The sequence below is a fragment of the Cataglyphis hispanica genome, chromosome 5 (assembly GCF_021464435.1).
Source record: "Cataglyphis hispanica isolate Lineage 1 chromosome 5, ULB_Chis1_1.0, whole genome shotgun sequence".
Lineage (NCBI taxonomy): Eukaryota > Metazoa > Arthropoda > Insecta > Hymenoptera > Formicidae > Cataglyphis > Cataglyphis hispanica.
The window spans coordinates 9,107,688-9,126,263 of NC_065958.1; the positions used below are offsets into that span (position 1 = coordinate 9,107,688).

The following is an 18,576-nucleotide window of genomic DNA, read 5'->3' on the forward strand; positions in this document are numbered from 1 at the left end:
TAGAAAATTAAAATATAATATATAGTTTTATTTAAAATATTTTAACATAGTGTCATCGTATTTTCAATGCTTTTACGTTTTGCTTCAAATTCTTTTGCCATTTGCCTTCTCGTCTTAGTTAGATTTCTGTGACCAGCACAGTCTAAATTTTCTATGTAACATTTATTTCTACAGCATTGCCGACATAATTTATATTCGCATTTAAAACCCTGCAATTTAAATCACGCATTAGAATTTTTCTCCGAAATATCTTGTTACGCATCAATTATTTTCGAAAATATATTCAAAATTATGAAATAAAATAAAAAAGTTATAAATATTTTAACAAACCAGAGGATTTGGACAAGCATGACACCGATCCGAACTTCTCTTAGGAACAGATGTTGCTCTATTCGGTCTACGCGCTATTCGTTTAAGTTTTTTTGAACGTTTCCGCGAAATTTCGTTTCCGTCCTCATCTTTGTATTCCCGTTTTCGAAGTACATCTTCCTGAAAACTCTTATTGTTATTTTCAAAAAATTATTGAGTTACAATGCAATAAGACAATAAGATAAGAATATACTGCATATATTATAAAATATATGTTTATTTACGTGTGATTTCTGTATATGTTCTCGTGGAGGCTCTCGTACATAAGGTTGACACAACCATGGTGGTAATTCTAAATTATAATCTAGAAACAGAAGAAACATATAATAATAGAAATAATAGAAAAAAAGATATAAATATATATAGTAAACACAAATAACATTTATTTAAATATCAAATTATTACTTGTCTTTTCTATCTGCCATGTTAAATGTCCTTCATGATATGGTAAGTAACGATCTCTCAAAGTATATACAACACTTTTAAAAGATTCCATAGAGGAGTTTGTTGCTAAATTCTCCCTCTCCTCTTGATTTTCTGCTAAACAAAATCTACTCTCTAATTAAAAGCATGCTGTTTGCACGATCAGGAATTATGTGACACAATTCATGACCTGCTATGATTAAGAGTCCAGTCTTCTTTAGAGGATCAAAAAATCGATTTTTTATTTTCTGAAAGTATAATGTCTAAAAAATATCTTTCAGATTTTATTGAAAAATTCACAAAATTGACAGAATTATAAGACTGAATAATATAGAAGGTCTTCGATGAATTTGACTGAAAACTTTAAACTTTTTACTCAAAAAATTGTTTTCAAAGTAGGTGTAATGGATATATCTTGAAAATTAATGAACCGAATAACTAATTTTCTTTTTTAACTGAAAAAAAATTATTTTTTGGGGATACCGAACCTAATTAGAATATTTAAGAAGTTAAGAAATTAATGCGATATTCAATATTTTTCTCATTTTCAAGAAATTAAAAAAAAATTTCAGAATTTTCAAATTTCAAAATTTAAAATAAAAACATCTAATTTTAAAATGACACTGTTTCGTTATTTTTCATTTTTTTCTGATGAAATTAAGTTCTTAGTATTGCGAAAAAAATTCTATAAGACATTTTTAAAAATCATCAATTTTTTTATACTCCTAAAGTAGACCAGGCCCTTAAAAGATCAATACGTACACATGATGGAACAACTTAAATAAATGACCGCGGATATATGAAGCCGGTGCTGGATATTGCTCTACGAGCTCCAAATACTCAAGAGCAGGCTCCCAACAAGCGGGGTAACGAGATTCGAATATATATGGATTGTAAAGATTTCCTTCGGCTGACATCACACCCTGCACTTGGGTTTCTTCAATGCATCTCTGTAAGTCTTGCATACATTGTATGTTACCATTGGCTATCACCGGAATTTCCACGGCTTCCCTGATCAAATATAAAATAATTTATCAACCGTTCTTACAACAATATTTACTTTAGTACATCGAGTTAATAACTAAAAAAGAAATAATTTGATAGTAAAAAGTAATAAAATAATATTTATTTTAAATATTAAAAATAATATTTGATTAAGTACAAATTTATTTTAATAAAAAAATTAAAATAAACATTATTTTTATTTTTGTCTTCCTTCTTTCCTTTTTTTTCTCTCCTTTCTCTTTTTCTTCCTTCCTCTCATTCTTTGTGTACTTAAATCACTTTCTCCAGCATAGTCCATTATTATAAAATAATGGCAGAATCACAGTGATATCATAAGATATTATATCGAATTATATTTCTTTTGTTTATCATTATATGATATATCTATCTTGTATTTAAGTTTTTGTCACAGATAAATATAAAAAAAACCAAAGCAAATATTTTGAATTCTTTATTGAAATTGTATTAAAAATTAAACTGATACAAATAAATACTATATACTTTTAATCTTGTTAGCATGCTTTGTTGTCTTTATATTTATCCATTTCCATCCAAAAAAAGAATCAAATTTCTCGCTTATTTATTACTCTTAATTCTTTACAACCATATGGAATTATGATATCAAAAATCATGAATATTTCTTTTGTGCATTCTACTTGACTTATTTTTCCTATATGTCAAAATAAATTAGATTTTATTTAACACTATTATACTAATTTTTGATTGATAAAATACATCAAAAAGTGGTAAGTTAATAAACAATTGTAAATCTTGATTAAGTTTATTTTAAAGTTTATTTTTGCTGCAATGTAGCAAGCAAGTTGAATTATATATGCACATTTATTAATGTAAGATAATGAATAAAAGTTTTTGATATATTTTATCTATCTATATTATATCAAATACAAGTGATAGCAGACACAAAAATTATATTTTATTTTATTTTAAAGCATAATGCAAAAAGAAAATTCACATTTCTTAATATGATTGTCCTGAAAAATCAAAGATTAAAAGTTAATATTAAAGTAAAGTATAAGAAGGAATAATTACCTTACAGCTTTAATATGTTTCCAAGATGCTAATCCAGTCAATGATCCTTTTTGTTCTCTCGTACGTCCATGAACAGTAAGTAAACTAGCACCTGCATTCTGTAGCATGCGAGCATATTCCACAGTGCGACTAATTTCTGAGAACACTCGTAACTTACAGGTGACAGGTATATGCAATCCATTCTTTAAAGTCGACACTGTATACACAAGAAATGTGATTATTAAAATATTAAAGCTCGTTAAACATAAGTAGAAAATATGCATACCAATTCTATTTAATAAAATCCAGTCATCCTGTAAAAATGCTCCATAATGTCCACGTTTTGCAATTGCCTGTGGACAACCAATATTGATGTCCACTGCGTCGCAATATGGTTCAGCTAAACGTGCAGCTTCTAATAATATATCTGGATCATTTCCACAAAACTAAAAAAAAAATTATACGAAAGTTAATGATAATTATTTTCCTTCATTTACTCTTTTCCATATTTAACTTTTTGCGCTCTATATATTTTTTTTTGTGCTATATTAATAAAGTATAATTACATTATTATCCTCCTATTCATTCATATTCAAAACATTGGAAAAATTTAATTGCATATTTATTTATATTCATATCTTTTAAATTCTAAAATAAATTAAATTTACTTAAAAATAAATAAATTTTTAAATTTTAAGAATAAAAATGTGTAAGATCTGGAGATTCTCAAGATAACTATTCAAAAAAACCGCACTTCAGAAAAAAATTATCGTTTTTTTAAATATAATACATATTTGATTAGACAATTTTTAAATATGTATTATATGACATGTTAAAATAAAAAATTCTTATTCTATGTTTAAATAAGAAAGTTGTAAAGCTTATCAGACTACAATATCTTGAAAATTTAAAATTTAAGATTAAAGATCGGAATTTGATTAATCAGAGCAAAAAAACTGAAATTTCATCTTGATTGATCGAATTTCAATTTTCAATCTTCAATTTCAATCTTCAATGTATAGTCTGATACTTAAGAAATCGCGACGGCATCCATAAAGAAAATAAAGAAAAAAATTACAAAAATATTTCTTTAAAGTCTCAAAAAATTCGACATCCAAGATTTATTTTCAAGCTTCAAAACTTGTAAAAAAGTTTCCTGAGAATTTCTTGATTTTTCAGATAATTTGTTCAAAATTCCAGGTAAAATTAAAGAATTTTTAGATGGAATTTTTTAAAATAAGTTTTTTGTTTGCGTTTTCTAATGGTTTTCATTCATACAAACAGAAAAATAAATAACTTAAAAACACTAAATTTTAAATATTAAATATAAAAATGTATGAAAAAGAACTGAATGACTTTTGTAAGATAAGCAATTTTCATTTGCATAATATTTTTATTTTTATCATTAATTATAAAAATTATAATAAAAACTGTGTATTCAGTATTTTTTGCCATGACAATGAACAGAAAATGTAAAGAAAGAAAGAAAGATATATATTTATAATATATTTGAAACATATAATTCAAAATCATTGGCCAATCAAATTGTCTTTGTTTGCAATATAAGAACAAAATGATAAAAGAAAGAATTGTTTTGAAAAAATTCCCTGAATTTGAATAAAATTCCATGAGAATTCCCTGATTTTTCGAGATAAAAACGAAACCCCTTAGAATTTCAGATTCTCTAGGTTTTTCCAGAGGTAGACATCCTGGATTTATTTTACATAAATACATAATCGTAATTTTGTGATTAATAGTATACCTGCACAATTAACGGACGATCCTCGCTGGTGCTAGCAAGGGCCTCTCGTCTATATTTGGGATCTCGACAAAACACGGTGGAGTGCAGCATCGGCGTGTAACAGAGTTGGGCACCGTGTCGTCTACTAAGCAATCTCCATGCCAATTCACTCGCATCTACCATTGGCGCGATTATGCAACGCGGTGAACCCAAATCTTCCCAAACATTGGTCTTCTTTGAAGGAGTGTCCCCCTTGTCAAGCGATTCCATCATCGTAAACATTATCTGTGCGCATGAAGATTGAACGATGTATTGCTTTATATTGTGATTACGAGAGAAAAGATTATGCCTAATTTTTTATCAAAATTGGGCCTCTGATGAATAGCATTGAGACATGGCTAGAATTGTAGGGCATAAAAAGAGAATTAATGCTGTGAATAAAAAGTTCTATAGGCACAATCTTGTAAAATGAATCCTCTGAGTGCTAGACTTATCCAAAAGTTCGCTATTATGACCATGTACGTACAAGAAAATCCAAAAAAATTTTGGTTGGGACTTTCTTGGGAAAAAAAATTCTCGTAACTTTAAAGTACTCTTCAAGTCGTTAAACTTTTGTTGAACAATTTTTTTTCTATCTCTTATAGTTTCGATGAAATTCGATCCCAAAAAAACACCGTTTTTTTCTCAAAAGGGTGTTTCACCCCCTAAACATTAAAACGGGCACGTATAAAAAAATATGTGTCTCTTAGATTTTTGTGTTTAACAACTATTTCAAGGAGAACCAAAACTGTTTCGGATAGTAACGACATGTTCCTTGTTAGTAAATATCCCCCTATCAATTAATTCATAACTCATGACTCGGAATCCGAACTGGGCAGTCCTTTAGAGTTAAGAAATTAAATAGTGGGTATAAAAAAATCTGCGAAGAAACTTGTCGCGTGCTACGATGCATTGTGATTTTTAAGTATTAAAGTTCTAATATAGTGATACAGATTGTAACGCGGATTTGTACAACTAATATTATATTATGCAACTTGGAATCGTGACATATTGCAACGACTCGGTATCATATTTAATCGATTGATAAAATAAGTTCTTATTTGCAAGATAAAACCTATTTGTAAAAAATACAGAATGCTCTCAAAAAATTTATTACATAGAAAAATCTCCGACAAATTTTTAATTGATACTGTTTTCTCAATGAAAATTTCGATATTTTTTTTTTAATTTTATTTGTTTTACTTAATGTCATATATCAAATCATATGTTTATATAAAATTAAAATATTTAATTTCGTATATTTAATCGTAAAAATAATGTTATCAAAAATAGGAAACAAATTCTCTTTCAATATGACATATTTATTGTAAAGAAGAAATAAAAGAAGGAAGGGAAAAAAGAAGGAAAAGAAAGTGAGAGAGAGAGAGAGAAAAAAACTAAATATAATTATTATTATTTATAATTAATTACACATTAAACTTAACACAAAACATAAATTACAAGAGTTTCATACTTTTATAAATCTTCTTAAATGAGTTTTTCATTTTTTTAAGTTGCAGGCTTAACTAAAAAAGGTCTTAAATCAAAGAAATTGATCTTTTGCTGTATATCTTTCCATATCATTTAATTTTTGTCCGTTCAGATAACGTCCACATATTAATATAGATATAAATGCAATTATTAAAATATATTTTAGTATGTTTGTAAATTGTGAGAATATAAAAAATATGATAAATCACATAATATTATAATAATATACGTTGTATACGATGTCTGAATTTAAATATGTATAACTTTGAATATATTTCTTGAAAGGCCTAACAAACTTTGTAATAATTTATGCAAATTTACTAAATTTGTTTTAATACTAAATTATTTTGAGATCTTTAATGTGTATGTAGTGAAATAATAAAAAATGAAAAAATGCACGAATGTGCAATATGATAAATATCTGTTTTAGTATGAATCGTGTATATGAGTACTATCCTCGAATTTAAATTTAAAAATATAAAGCTATGAAAAATATCTCGATGAATAGACTCATATATTAACAATGAGTATATCTTAATACTTTTCGGGATTTTATTTCTAAATAAAACACTTCCATTACTAAAAACAATGTCTCTCGATAAGACGCTGCTGATAAAGTTACTCGCGTAATGGCGGGAAGGCAAAAGCGGGACCCGATCGCAACGGCGATCTAGGTGTGGCCGGTTTTGAAAACTCTGACTCTGGTATCGGTGACAGTTGAGCGGTCTGCGTGACATATGAGCCGAGCTTAAAGCGTGGTCTCTTCCTGGAGAAGTTTGTACTTCGCCGACTACTGAGATAAGCTTGATTCCGTTTAGGTATTACGCAAGGCGGTATCGGTTCCAAAACGGGGATGTTCCCGGTATTCGCAAGCACTTTTCTAATCTTGTGGACGGTATCTGGAAGATCCATAGCGGGTAATCTCGCCGGTGGATGTGGACGATCCGCAGGTGGTGTTGTTAGCTCCGCTACTAACGTTTCGATGACCCTATTCTGATGTTCGGTTATTGCAGGCGCGATGTCCGAAGGATCATCCGGAATTATCTTGTTACTGCAAGAACGAGCAAAAGCCGACGAAGTTGTCGCTTTTGATTTTGAACTCTTTTTTAGACGAGCCTGTAAAAACGTCTGTATTCTTCTCATCGTTCCACAGGAACGTTTTGAGGATTCGAGACGATGTCCGCTGGCACGACGCTTTCGGTCCTTTCCATCATACTTGCCTTCGGAATAATTCATGATGGAGAAACAACAAGATACCGGCGAAGGCGTGGATGATGACTTTAGGTCTGGCGATTCTCCATGATTTTCCAACTCTATCGTGTTGATCGACCGTGAGGAGGAGACTTTAATAGAAGTCTCAATGGTGCGTGAATCATACGAGAAACAGAGTCGAAAATTCCGGTCTTTCTTCGAGCAAGCATCCTTATTATTCGCCACCACGTCACCGCTGCGCGTTTCCTCCTCGTGCGTTGAGGAAACGTACACATCCGTGGTTTCCGTCATCATCGTTGTATCTACACCTTTCTTAAATAAAGAACCATTCTTGCAGAAGCGAGAATAGAGGCTTCGTGTGCCTTGATCAATATCTTCTCTGTCATCGGTATCGCAGTAAGATGCACTGTATAGATTACTAGAGGAAGTCATTCTAGAGCCAGCGGCAACGCCAGAGCTCTTCTCTCGCTTTCTACGCACATATTCGTACGTGGTGAGACCGAGACAAGCAATATATCCATGGAAAAAGCAGAGATGTATAAGCAGAACTGCAGCAACTGTTGAGAGGACACCGATGAGGGTAGCAAGAACAAGTGAGCCGGTACCAGGTACCGGCAATGATGGCGCCGTAGCGTTGTTCATGCTCGTGTCGTTGCTATCACCCCAATTTCCATCGTTCGCAACTGAATGCGCATTAACAAGCACCAGTTCGCCCAGAGTAAGCGCGGTAACTGCGAGCGCAATAAATAATGTCGACGTCAAGCACGCCAGGAATGCCGGATAATTACGCTTCCCGATACAGTTGTTTAGCCACTTGCAATGGTGATCGAAGCGTGGCACGCATTTGTTACAGATGGAACAGTGTTTGGTACACAAATCTCGCGTCGTGATATTACATAGATGACAACGGCCGTTCTCGATAACATGCTGGTGTTTCGTACGGTCAAATTCTGGCACATCTTCATTGACCGGTCGAGCGCGTACTTCGGGATCGGCCGGATCCAGTAGTACTACCGTCAGATGGGTCAGCACGTGAAGTAAGAACAAAACAGCAAATAGCAATGAGAGGATAAAACGTAGATCAGGTAACAGCGGTGTCGTCAGCAGCACAGTAAAAGTACCAGCAAACACGACGATTAGCAATACCCAACCGATTATTTGCTGAGGATGTAGTGGTAACTGTAGACCATGAACACGGCGGAATCTCCTGTGTTCTGATGGTATGTGCAACATGCTCTGCGAGGGATAGCAGCGGACAATCTCGCGCTTTGCACAAGTCTTGGTTAGCATTCCCGTTTTCCTTTTCTCGGATTATTAATTATTTCGAACATATGTACGATCGCTTCAATGTACATATAGATATAGCGCAACATTATATATATAATATTGTTGCTGTTATTTTCATTCTTATGAATCCTTGACCATTCCTCTTTCCTCGCGTATTTATAAAAAAATTGAAAATTGTTATAGTATAAAAACTATTCTATCTTTATTTTTGTAAATAATTTTCATTCTTTAATTTTAATTTTATACTTGTTCTAATATTATTTATTAAACATTATTTAATCAATAGTTAATAAGCCAAAAAAGACGATTAAAAACTATACATGCATACATAATATATATATGTATATATATATATATATATATATATATATATATATATATATATATATACATATATCTGCATTTAAGATTAATATGTCAAAACTTTTTAAGTATTGTTTAAAATTATATGGAACACATTAAAAAGTTGTACTCTACAAATATATTATTTTTATAAATTTCTTCATTATTAACACTAAAAAAGAGCAATATTCCTTCATTATTAATTTCAATTTGGCTCTTCATGTTAACTCTTATGCCATTTTTTTCTTTCTTTCCCATCTCGGTCTTCGGTAAATATTAATAATTCTTAGTCTAAACTTTTGAATCCTGACTCCAGACATATATAAGTCACTGTATAAAGTGGCTTATCCAATATCACTATTAATAATGATATTAAGTTTCTGTATTCATGATCTGTTCCTGGTCTAGCACTGTAAGCTCGATGAAAGGTTTCTTATCTCCTATTTTTTTATACATTATTTTTATTATTTTATCGCACGGCACAATCGCGGACAATCCCGTATGGATTAATATGTAGGATTTTCTTGAGATTCTTTGTCGCCCATAAGGCTAACTGGCGATATGAAGACGAATCGATAAATTGTGGTTGCCGCGGAGACCGGTCCAGAGTCGCAACTTTGTCAAGGACTCCATGCACGCATGCGATGAAACAATGTAAACATGCGCGCGCATATTTCATCAGGGCAGCGATCATGTGACTTTTCCCCTAGGGTGGAAATGTGAAAAATTTTCTCATAATTTTAATGACACAATTTTACACTTTTATAGGACCAATTTAACAAGATCCGTTTATCTTGTAACCGTTTATCTAAATTAATCAACGGTTAAAATTAGCAGAGCAGTGAAACTGAAATGACATGAATGAAACTTGGTTTTCCTTCATCTCTATTTTCTCTATTAGCCACCCAACTAATTTTAACCGAATCTAATCAGACTTGATTTTAGCAATTAGCCTTTTAACGTTTTCGCCCTCGAAAAAAAGTTACATAATCGACCCCCAAGATTGACCGGAAAAGTCTAATGAGTGAAAAACGCTATGGTAAATTCTAATTTTTATTTATCCCGGACTTTATCTAATGGAATAAATTGGCAAAAACTTTAAAAATAACTTTCATAAATAAAATATATGTATTTATTTTTAGTAAAATATATTTATATAATTTTAAGCAAAAATATATTTTTACTTTAATTAATAAATTATACTAATTCTTACTACTTTAAAAAAATGAAATCGATATAATAGTTTTTTTTAATTAAAGTCAAATTATAGTTAATTATAATTATAATAATTTTCAATTATAATAATTATAGTCAATTTTATAGTCAAATTATAAATAAATGTGAAATTTTTAAAGCAAAAGCTTTAAAAATATTACTTTAAATATTACTAAATTTTGTATTAAACTTTAGTTTAATAAAAGAAAAATGTAATAATAACAGAATAATAATAATAATGTAATAGTAACAGATAAATATAATAGTAACAGAATAATAATAATAGTAACAGAATAAAAAATTTTTATCAATATAGATCTAGTTCATGTTTACCTTTCAATATCTGACAAAAAGCTAATTTATTTGCTACTAATTCAATGGCTACTAATTGATTTCTATTACAGATTATTTATTATTTTGGATAAAGCTTAAATTAGAAAATAGAAAATTTAGAACATTCTTTCAATTGACGAATATAATGGAATAGTTTTTAATGGTAATAGTTTTATAATATAATGGTAAAAGTTTTCTATTTATTTTGACATTTTCAATAGAAAAAACTAGTTCTTTTTCTACTGTTCTAGCTTATTTTTCCTAAAAATATCGTTCTTGTTTACTGATGTGGATTTTATCTAAAAATGTCAAATTTTGTCAACCTTGTCTTCACTACAGTATATTTATGATTTCTTGTCATGTAAAAAAAAACACAAGTATTCAAACGCGTCACACATGTTTTTTGTCTGCACCCTATTTTTTACTTCTTTTCTTGAAAGGATCCCACAGCTTTACATAATACTACCAATTGTTGGTCGTTTTGGTGAGAATAAGAACTATCTCTATTCTGATGCTATTATAAGTCATATCATTATGTGATACTTGCGAAAAAAAATAACTCAACATTACTAATACAGGTAAATAATGAAATTGAAATATTCATCAACTTTCTGCAGGATTGTGATAAAATATTTGAAATTTATCCATTATACAGAGCGTGTCAAAAATATGTCAACAAGTTTTGGGGATGAGTTCTCCATATAAAAACAAGAAAAAAATGTCATATAAACATATGTCTCAAAATGCGTGGTTTATAATTGAAAGATTTCGACAACAAAAACTGACAGAATATATCTGCAATGATACATGACAATATAATACATATTCAGTTTAATTGTTTATCTATTTATAATTAATTAACAAATGTTCAAAATGTCCTTCACTTTCTTCAATACACACATGAACACGTTGGATCATAAATTGTTGCACTTTTCAAAAATCCCATGACAATTATAAATGGTTTCACAGGCATTTGCAATACATTGGTGAAGCATCTCTTCATTTACATTTTTAGTTAGATAAACTAGAGCTTTTAAGTGTCTCCACAGAATCTCCATAAAAACCTAATGGATTTTAATCAGGCCATGGTACTGAATTGAATGGAATCTTTCGATTATAATTCATAAATCAGGTATTTTCAGACATATGTTTATGTGACCTTTTTTTCATGTTTTTATATGGAGATAACTCTCACTACCAAAGTTTATTAAAGTATTTCTGAAACACCCTGTATATATTTTTTACATATATTACCATTTCAATAATAATGTAAAACTAATCTATCTATACAATTGTGTTGTGCACATTATATAATTTTTATTAAATACAATTCATACAAAAATAGTTTTATTTTGTATTTTGCGAAATTTCCATTTTGCAATAAATAGCGATTAATATAATCATAACAATATAAAAATATTTTCAATTTTCCAGACAGCTCATGTGTCCCTATCTTTAAGAGAACGACACTTAAAGACTTCTTATCATTTTTAAGACATCTTTAAGATGTCTTTTGGCCTTTTTGTGCTGTCTGGGTTTAGTCATACTGATTAAATATATAAATAATTAAAAATATTAAAATAATATGTAAAATGATTAAAGACACTAACCTTACTTACATAATCCGATTTTTTTCAGGTTGCAAATGAGATGTGTAAATTTATCAGCATCCTTCGTACTCGAATTAATAAATTAACTGATAACTGAATCACTATATATTGTATCATTCACAATTTTTTTCCTATATACCCATTAAACTCTATCTTAACTGAAAAGAGTGTAAGGAAATAACTACCCCTCTACAATCAGTTGACAACTCAATAAAGAACAATTGAACAATTGAGGAAGTGAGGCTTTCTTATATACTATTCTTATATACTATCTACATCAAAAATTGTAACCAGAATTAGAAAAAGACAAATATATTTTTGGTCGAATCTCTGTCTTTTTTATAGTGTATACTATCCTAAATAAAAACATTTTTCATCATTTTTATATTGCTTTTATTTAGCAATAAAAGCAATATAGCGATACAGGATAAAAAAATAAAAGTAATATAGTGATATAAGATATGTAGCTTTCAATATAAAAGCTTTAATTTTATTTGTTAATTTAAATAGCAAAATTGAAAATCCTTGTAAATTATTTTTTTTTTTTTTTTTCGCATAATGCGCTCCACTGACGTTATTTTTGCTTTAGATCCTGCGCACAATAGAAAAAATATTAGGAATAACAATAAATATTAAATATTAGGAAAAGCAATTTGAAATTTTACTTCAAATAAGAGAACGGAATATTTTAATGTCTAATAAAAAATAAAATATTAAAAATATTTAACCTATTCCGTTCCCTTGTTTGAAATAAAAAAAATTCCAAAATGCTCCTTCTGAAATGTAATATTTATTCTTTTTCCTAATATTTTTTCCATCGTGGGCAGAAACTTAAGGTGCCTTTACATGGCAACGTCGAGCACTGTGCAGAAAATTACGCAGATGTTCGACGCTCACTGTCATATAAACGCACCTTTAAAATGAAAACGCACACGGATGGGATAAGGAGGCTAAAACGGGGAGCACACACTTTTGCATAAGCGCATAACTATAAGCATAAGGAAATTGGTTGGTTCATTTCCTTATGCATATATTTGTGGATTTAAAAAAAGGTTGAAATAAATCTGAAATTTGATAAAAATTGTGCATGCGCATTTTATCGGTCCACCTGTCATTAATGACACCGTGCGGCAGAAACGAGAAAGATTGCCCGCATTTGAGGTACGGTTTTCAAACTGTGTTGCCAGAAACGGATCGCGGCTCACACGCACGCAATCAGAGGACTCTGTACATGTACTGCGCAGAGCGCTCTGGCAACACAGCTTTCAAAGGCAAGTGCCCAGACCTAGAAGACCGTGCTTCGAAGTTCGAAGCATCTCTAGCGTCTTCTTAACTGCAGCCATAGATATAAAATAAAAAAATTTTTGTTCTAGTTTGTTAGTCCTGTTTATCTTTGAGGAAAAGAAATTGAAGAGATATAATGATGGTTCCTTTACAAATCATTACACGAATGAGTAAAATTGGTATGATATATCAATATAATATTTAATAATTTTTAATTATGATAAAATTGATTTTTTTGTATTACAAAAGATAATTTTTGAACAAGATAATCTTTTTTTATTTTTTATTAAGTTTGCAAAAATATTGCATTTTATGATATGATAATGTTATACATAGTATTTGTAAAAAAAACTAGTTATCAAGCTATATTTAAAAAACATTATGTTGAGGTTATATGTTGGAATTGTAGCAGCTTTGTAATTTATTTCTTATAAATATGCATTTTATTTGAATTTCTTTTTGCACTGATGGATTACCTATGAAAAAGAATCTCATCATTATTATATTATTATTTTATTTATTTCTTTAATATTATCAATAATTGCATTATATGCTATTTTTGTAACAATTTAATAAAGAAATTTTTTTGTAATTGTGCAGTTAAATATAATATTAATGTTATATTTTAACATTTTAAAATCATCTTGTCATCGTTTTGATTAATTTTTGATATGATAGATTTCGATTAGAGTTTGAGCCATGGCAAGTTTGATCAATTTTGATTCATTAAAAAATTTAGCATATTCTATATAAAATTAATATTTTTATTTTATGCTGCGCAGAACAATTTTATTAAAATTCTGTATTATATAACACAGAATTTAAAACTATTTTAATCTTATTATTTTATGATGTAGTTATAATTATACCTACATATTATTTAACTTTTTTGATTGTTAAAGCAGAACAAGGAATATTGATATACCAAATATTGGTAATTAAATTAATTTATATTGGTAATTAAATTAGAATATTATCATTGATAGATTATGTATATATCATAAAACGATATACGATATAAAAATAAAAGAATTTTGTAATACAACATTTGTGTTTTATCAATTTAAAAAACATTTATTATATTTAAAGTTTAATAAAATGATTATATTTTAAAAATTGAATAATGTTTACATATATAAAATATGTATTATAATGTATTGATATTGATGAATATTCTGTAAACAGAAAAAAATTATTAACATATTGCTAAATATTAGATCAAAGATTTTAATTTTCTTTATATTAAACTTATATCTTATTATTATTTAATTATAACTTATATTTAATTTTCTTATATAAACTTTATATTGTATATTATTAATTTTATTATAAATTTTTATTCTTTTTTTTGTTGTGCTAGCGTAAATTATTCACATGTTACTTTTTATGGTTATCATATAGAAGGAAATTATCAGAGAATGTTGACAGAAATTATATACTTGATAAAATTTATCACGGATGTCCAACGTCGGGCCCGCGAGTCGGATGCGGCCCACGCAGCCTGTCAATCCGGCCCGCAACCGTATTTATAAATATGAAATTTACAATGGAACCTCGTAATAGTGCACAAAAGTTGGGCATCCTTGATCTATATGAAAACTTTTATTATTATTATTAAATTGTATCTATATTACTTTACAGGATATGTATATAATCTTAAAAATTATGAATATTTTAGCTCCAAAATTTGGTAGGTTTACTTCAAATGGCATAAATATATATTTGAGTCGTAGTAAATATTACTATGTAAATGAGGAAAAAGACAAAACCTGGACAGATATTATGGAAGCTGCAACTACTCATATGTTTTTTCTTGAAATTGCACGAGGATTTGGTCTTATTGTGTCTCAGTTATTTAGAGAACCAGCAACAATAAATTATCCATTTGAAAAAGGACCTTTGAGTCCTAGATTTAGAGGCGAACATGCATTAAGAAGGTATAATTTCTCTGTATATATATATATATATATATATATATATATATATATATATATATATATATATATTATATATATATAGTATAATATAATATAATATGTCAGAGTGATATAGGATTCTAATTTTGTTTAGATTTGCCATATTGAATCTGCTTTTTTGAAGTTCTTTGATAAATTTTTTATTCTAATTACTTATTAGACATTGATCATTTTCATAAACGCTTTTAGCTTTCCATTAGTCGCAATATTTTTTGCATAAATGCTTGCAATGTCATCTTATAAAGACTTCAATTTTCCTATTATTTTTTATTCTTTCTTGAAACAATTTTTCTTTATTTAATACTAGAAACTTGGAACAGACCAATTAAAAAACATGAAAAACAGTGAAAGATAACATTTTGTAAACCTAAATATATATCTATTATGATTAACGGAGGTTTAAGGAGATTATAAATATTTAATATATGTAATCGGCTTGTAATATTTTATGTTTTTTATGGTTTTGCTATGAAGATATTTTATTTATCTTATTTAGATATCCTTCTGGAGAAGAAAGATGTATTGCTTGTAAATTATGTGAAGCCGTATGTCCTGCACAAGCTATTACAATTGAAGCAGAAGAAAGAGCAGATGGATCTCGACGCACTACAAGATATGACATTGATATGTCTAAATGTATTTACTGTGGGTTTTGTCAAGAAGCTTGCCCCGTAGATGCTATTGTAGAGGTATCCAAATTTTTTTGTTATTAATAATTATTATATATTATTATATTATATATGAGCAATTATATTATTAAAAAATTGTGCTTTGCAGGGTCCAAACTTTGAATTTTCAAGTGAAACTCATGAAGAAATGTTGTATAACAAGGAAAAACTTTTAAATAATGGAGACAAATGGGAATCAGAAATTGCTAGTAATATCCATGCTGATCACTTATATCGTTAACAGCTGTGTTGTAATGTAGTAACAATTAATGATGCAAGTAAACAAAAATATAGAATAAATTAAATATCAAGAAAAATTTTATTTATATAGAGATTTTATGTGTAATAGCTATAGATATACAATATATATTTATTAATTAATTAAATTTAATAAAAGTTATTACTAAAAATTTAATAAAGATATAAAAAAATAGTTATTGTTTTTGTTTAAATATTTTTATTAGATAAATGAAGTGGTTTTTAAATAATGTTAGGAACCAATTTATCTATAGAATATTTTGCAAGAAGATTGACAAAGTTTAAGACTACATTTATATGTCACCTTTAATTGAGTTTAATATCCATTTTAAAACTGACCAATTACAGCTATTTCTTTAAAAAAATCTAATGACTGATTGATTAGTTTTAAAACTATGGATGTTATTAAATCCAGTCAAAAGAGGAGAGATTCATTTGCATATAACTACTCATATTAATCAAAGGAATTATATTGATCAAAGGATTTTATTTTCAACCAATAAGTATTGTATTTAATTGATGTGTAAATTAGAGGTCTAGAATATCAAAGATAAACTAAAAGGTCTACCCCCACCTCACCTAGAATCCTAGAATACAGATACAGAGAAGCGCCAACTCTATCCCCACCTAAGATTATATAAAGGAAGGTTAAGTCATCAAACCAGTCACAATTGGTCATAATCAGTCAGCGTCAACGATATTGAAAAAGAAGAAAGTGCGCGCATTTATAATCTGAAAAATTGATCTTGTATTTACAATATACAGGCTGACATTCATCCAACTCTGACTTTATCTTATTTGGAATTTAGATTAAGATTAATTTACTAAAACTTGAACAATTGAACAATTGAAAATTCGTTGCTAAACATCATGAAAATCAATGAGAAAAACATGGTAGCGTTTGCTACATCTGCAACACCCATAGATCGTGAGGGCTGGTTGAATAAACGCGGTGAAATGAATCGCGGTTATCAAAGACGATGGTTCGTTCTCAAAGGAAATATATTATTCTACTTTGATCGACGTGGTGACAAAGAACCAATGGGCATGATTGTGCTTGAAGGTTGTACAATTGAATTAGCAGAGGATGAAGAGCAATTTGGCTTCAAAATAGTCTTTCATGGTCTAAACAATAGAAGCTACGTTTTAGCAGCAGAATCTCAGGTGAATACTTATTGATAATATATTTATATACTTATTTTTTATGCTTCATTTTTAATAAGAATAACAATATCTAGGAATCTATGGAGCAATGGATGAAGGCATTGGCCTGCGCCAGTTATGATTATATGAAACTTATGGTGACAGAATTACAACGTCAGTTGGATGCTGTAGAAGAGGAAACAGCATCCATACCGACGCAACAATCTCCTAAAGCTCCACCAAGGCAGCGACATAATCCATTCAATAAATCAGACTGTCATCATCGTTCCCAGAGTGTCAGATCAGCGCCTGGTAGGACAGAGAATATACCCAGAACTAAGATAACTTTTCGTGAACTTCATACAGCATATGGCAGACGAATTCTGGCAGATTTGAATGCATGGAGGCATGCAAAGAAAAATACAGAAGCACCTCTAATAACTCTATAATTATGCACACATTTTGTAAATATTTGAACAATGTATGAACTTGAACAACGAATCATGAGAACTATTAGTTCGAAGAGTCAATTGTACATCAATAGACAAAAGAATTTTTTAGTGCACACACATACGAGCGACACACACACATATGAAAAGAGAAAAAAAAGAATAACACTCACTTTAAATTGTATAGCTAATCTCTCTGAAACTATTCATTGAAAAAAAATATAGTTTGAAATAAGTTGTATTTTAGACTACATTTTTTAATATTTGTTGATTTCTATCTGAAGAAGGATATCTTGTGATTATATTGTTATAAACAGTGTTATAAATTCTATTATAGTTTTGTACTAATTGAAAACCTATGCGCACATGTGCACACATATTATGTGTAAAAAAGTGAAATTACTTGATTTAGATAAAAATAGATTCTATAACAGATATAATCCTTTATTCTCAAAGTTATGGAGAAAATTTTTTCCACAAGCAACTTTTTAAATTAACTACGAATTAACTTTGAATTGTTAGTGTTCCACTTTTTTCAGTAATACAATAATTACCACAATGAGATTATATTTTCAACAACGAAGACAGTAAAAAATAGCTGTGAAACAACAAAAAAGAAAAAAATAAATTGCAAACTTACATTTATTCTTACACATTTTTCCGGAAATTTTCTATAAGCGTCATAACTTTCGTGTTATTGTA

At 28.9% G+C, this 18,576-nt stretch overlaps 4 protein-coding genes across 6 annotated transcripts; 2 read left to right on the forward strand and 2 right to left on the reverse strand.

Annotated features, from left to right (window-relative positions):
• Positions 1 to 7: 7 nt before the first annotated feature.
• Positions 8 to 12,345, reverse strand: LOC126850140 (tRNA-dihydrouridine(16/17) synthase [NAD(P)(+)]-like). Of its 2 annotated transcripts, none has more exons than XM_050592844.1 (9): positions 12,106 to 12,345; positions 4,589 to 4,852; positions 3,113 to 3,272; positions 2,848 to 3,043; positions 1,555 to 1,803; positions 775 to 920; positions 594 to 673; positions 331 to 489; positions 8 to 209 (listed from the first exon to the last, which is right to left on the reverse strand). In XM_050592844.1, the coding sequence occupies exons 2-9, from the start codon at positions 4,847 to 4,849 to the stop codon at positions 42 to 44; spliced, it is 1,419 nt and encodes a 472-aa protein (XP_050448801.1). In that variant the 5' UTR covers positions 4,850 to 4,852; positions 12,106 to 12,345; the 3' UTR covers positions 8 to 41. The 2 variants fall into 2 exon arrangements, with proteins under 2 accessions (XP_050448801.1, XP_050448800.1); XM_050592843.1 differs by having other exon boundaries at positions 12,097 to 12,345.
• On the reverse strand, positions 5,978 to 8,876 carry LOC126850133 (uncharacterized). Its single transcript, XM_050592833.1, has one exon. The coding sequence runs from the start codon at positions 8,597 to 8,599 to the stop codon at positions 6,716 to 6,718; it is 1,884 nt and encodes a 627-aa protein (XP_050448790.1). The 5' UTR covers positions 8,600 to 8,876; the 3' UTR covers positions 5,978 to 6,715.
• A 931-nt stretch (positions 12,346 to 13,276) lies between the features above and the next one.
• On the forward strand, positions 13,277 to 16,341 carry LOC126850150 (NADH-ubiquinone oxidoreductase subunit 8). Of its 2 annotated transcripts, XM_050592862.1 has the most exons (5): positions 13,277 to 13,367; positions 13,470 to 13,559; positions 15,059 to 15,317; positions 15,853 to 16,045; positions 16,134 to 16,341. In XM_050592862.1, the coding sequence occupies exons 2-5, from the start codon at positions 13,517 to 13,519 to the stop codon at positions 16,263 to 16,265; spliced, it is 627 nt and encodes a 208-aa protein (XP_050448819.1). In that variant the 5' UTR covers positions 13,277 to 13,367; positions 13,470 to 13,516; the 3' UTR covers positions 16,266 to 16,341. The 2 variants fall into 2 exon arrangements, with proteins under 2 accessions (XP_050448819.1, XP_050448818.1); XM_050592861.1 differs by lacking the exon at positions 13,277 to 13,367 and having other exon boundaries at positions 13,375 to 13,559.
• Positions 16,342 to 16,906: 565 nt separating this feature from the next.
• LOC126850149 (sesquipedalian-1-like) lies at positions 16,907 to 17,941 on the forward strand. The gene is made up of 2 exons (XM_050592859.1): positions 16,907 to 17,446; positions 17,521 to 17,941. The coding sequence occupies exons 1-2, from the start codon at positions 17,153 to 17,155 to the stop codon at positions 17,872 to 17,874; spliced, it is 648 nt and encodes a 215-aa protein (XP_050448816.1). The 5' UTR covers positions 16,907 to 17,152; the 3' UTR covers positions 17,875 to 17,941.
• Positions 17,942 to 18,576: the final 635 nt, after the last annotated feature.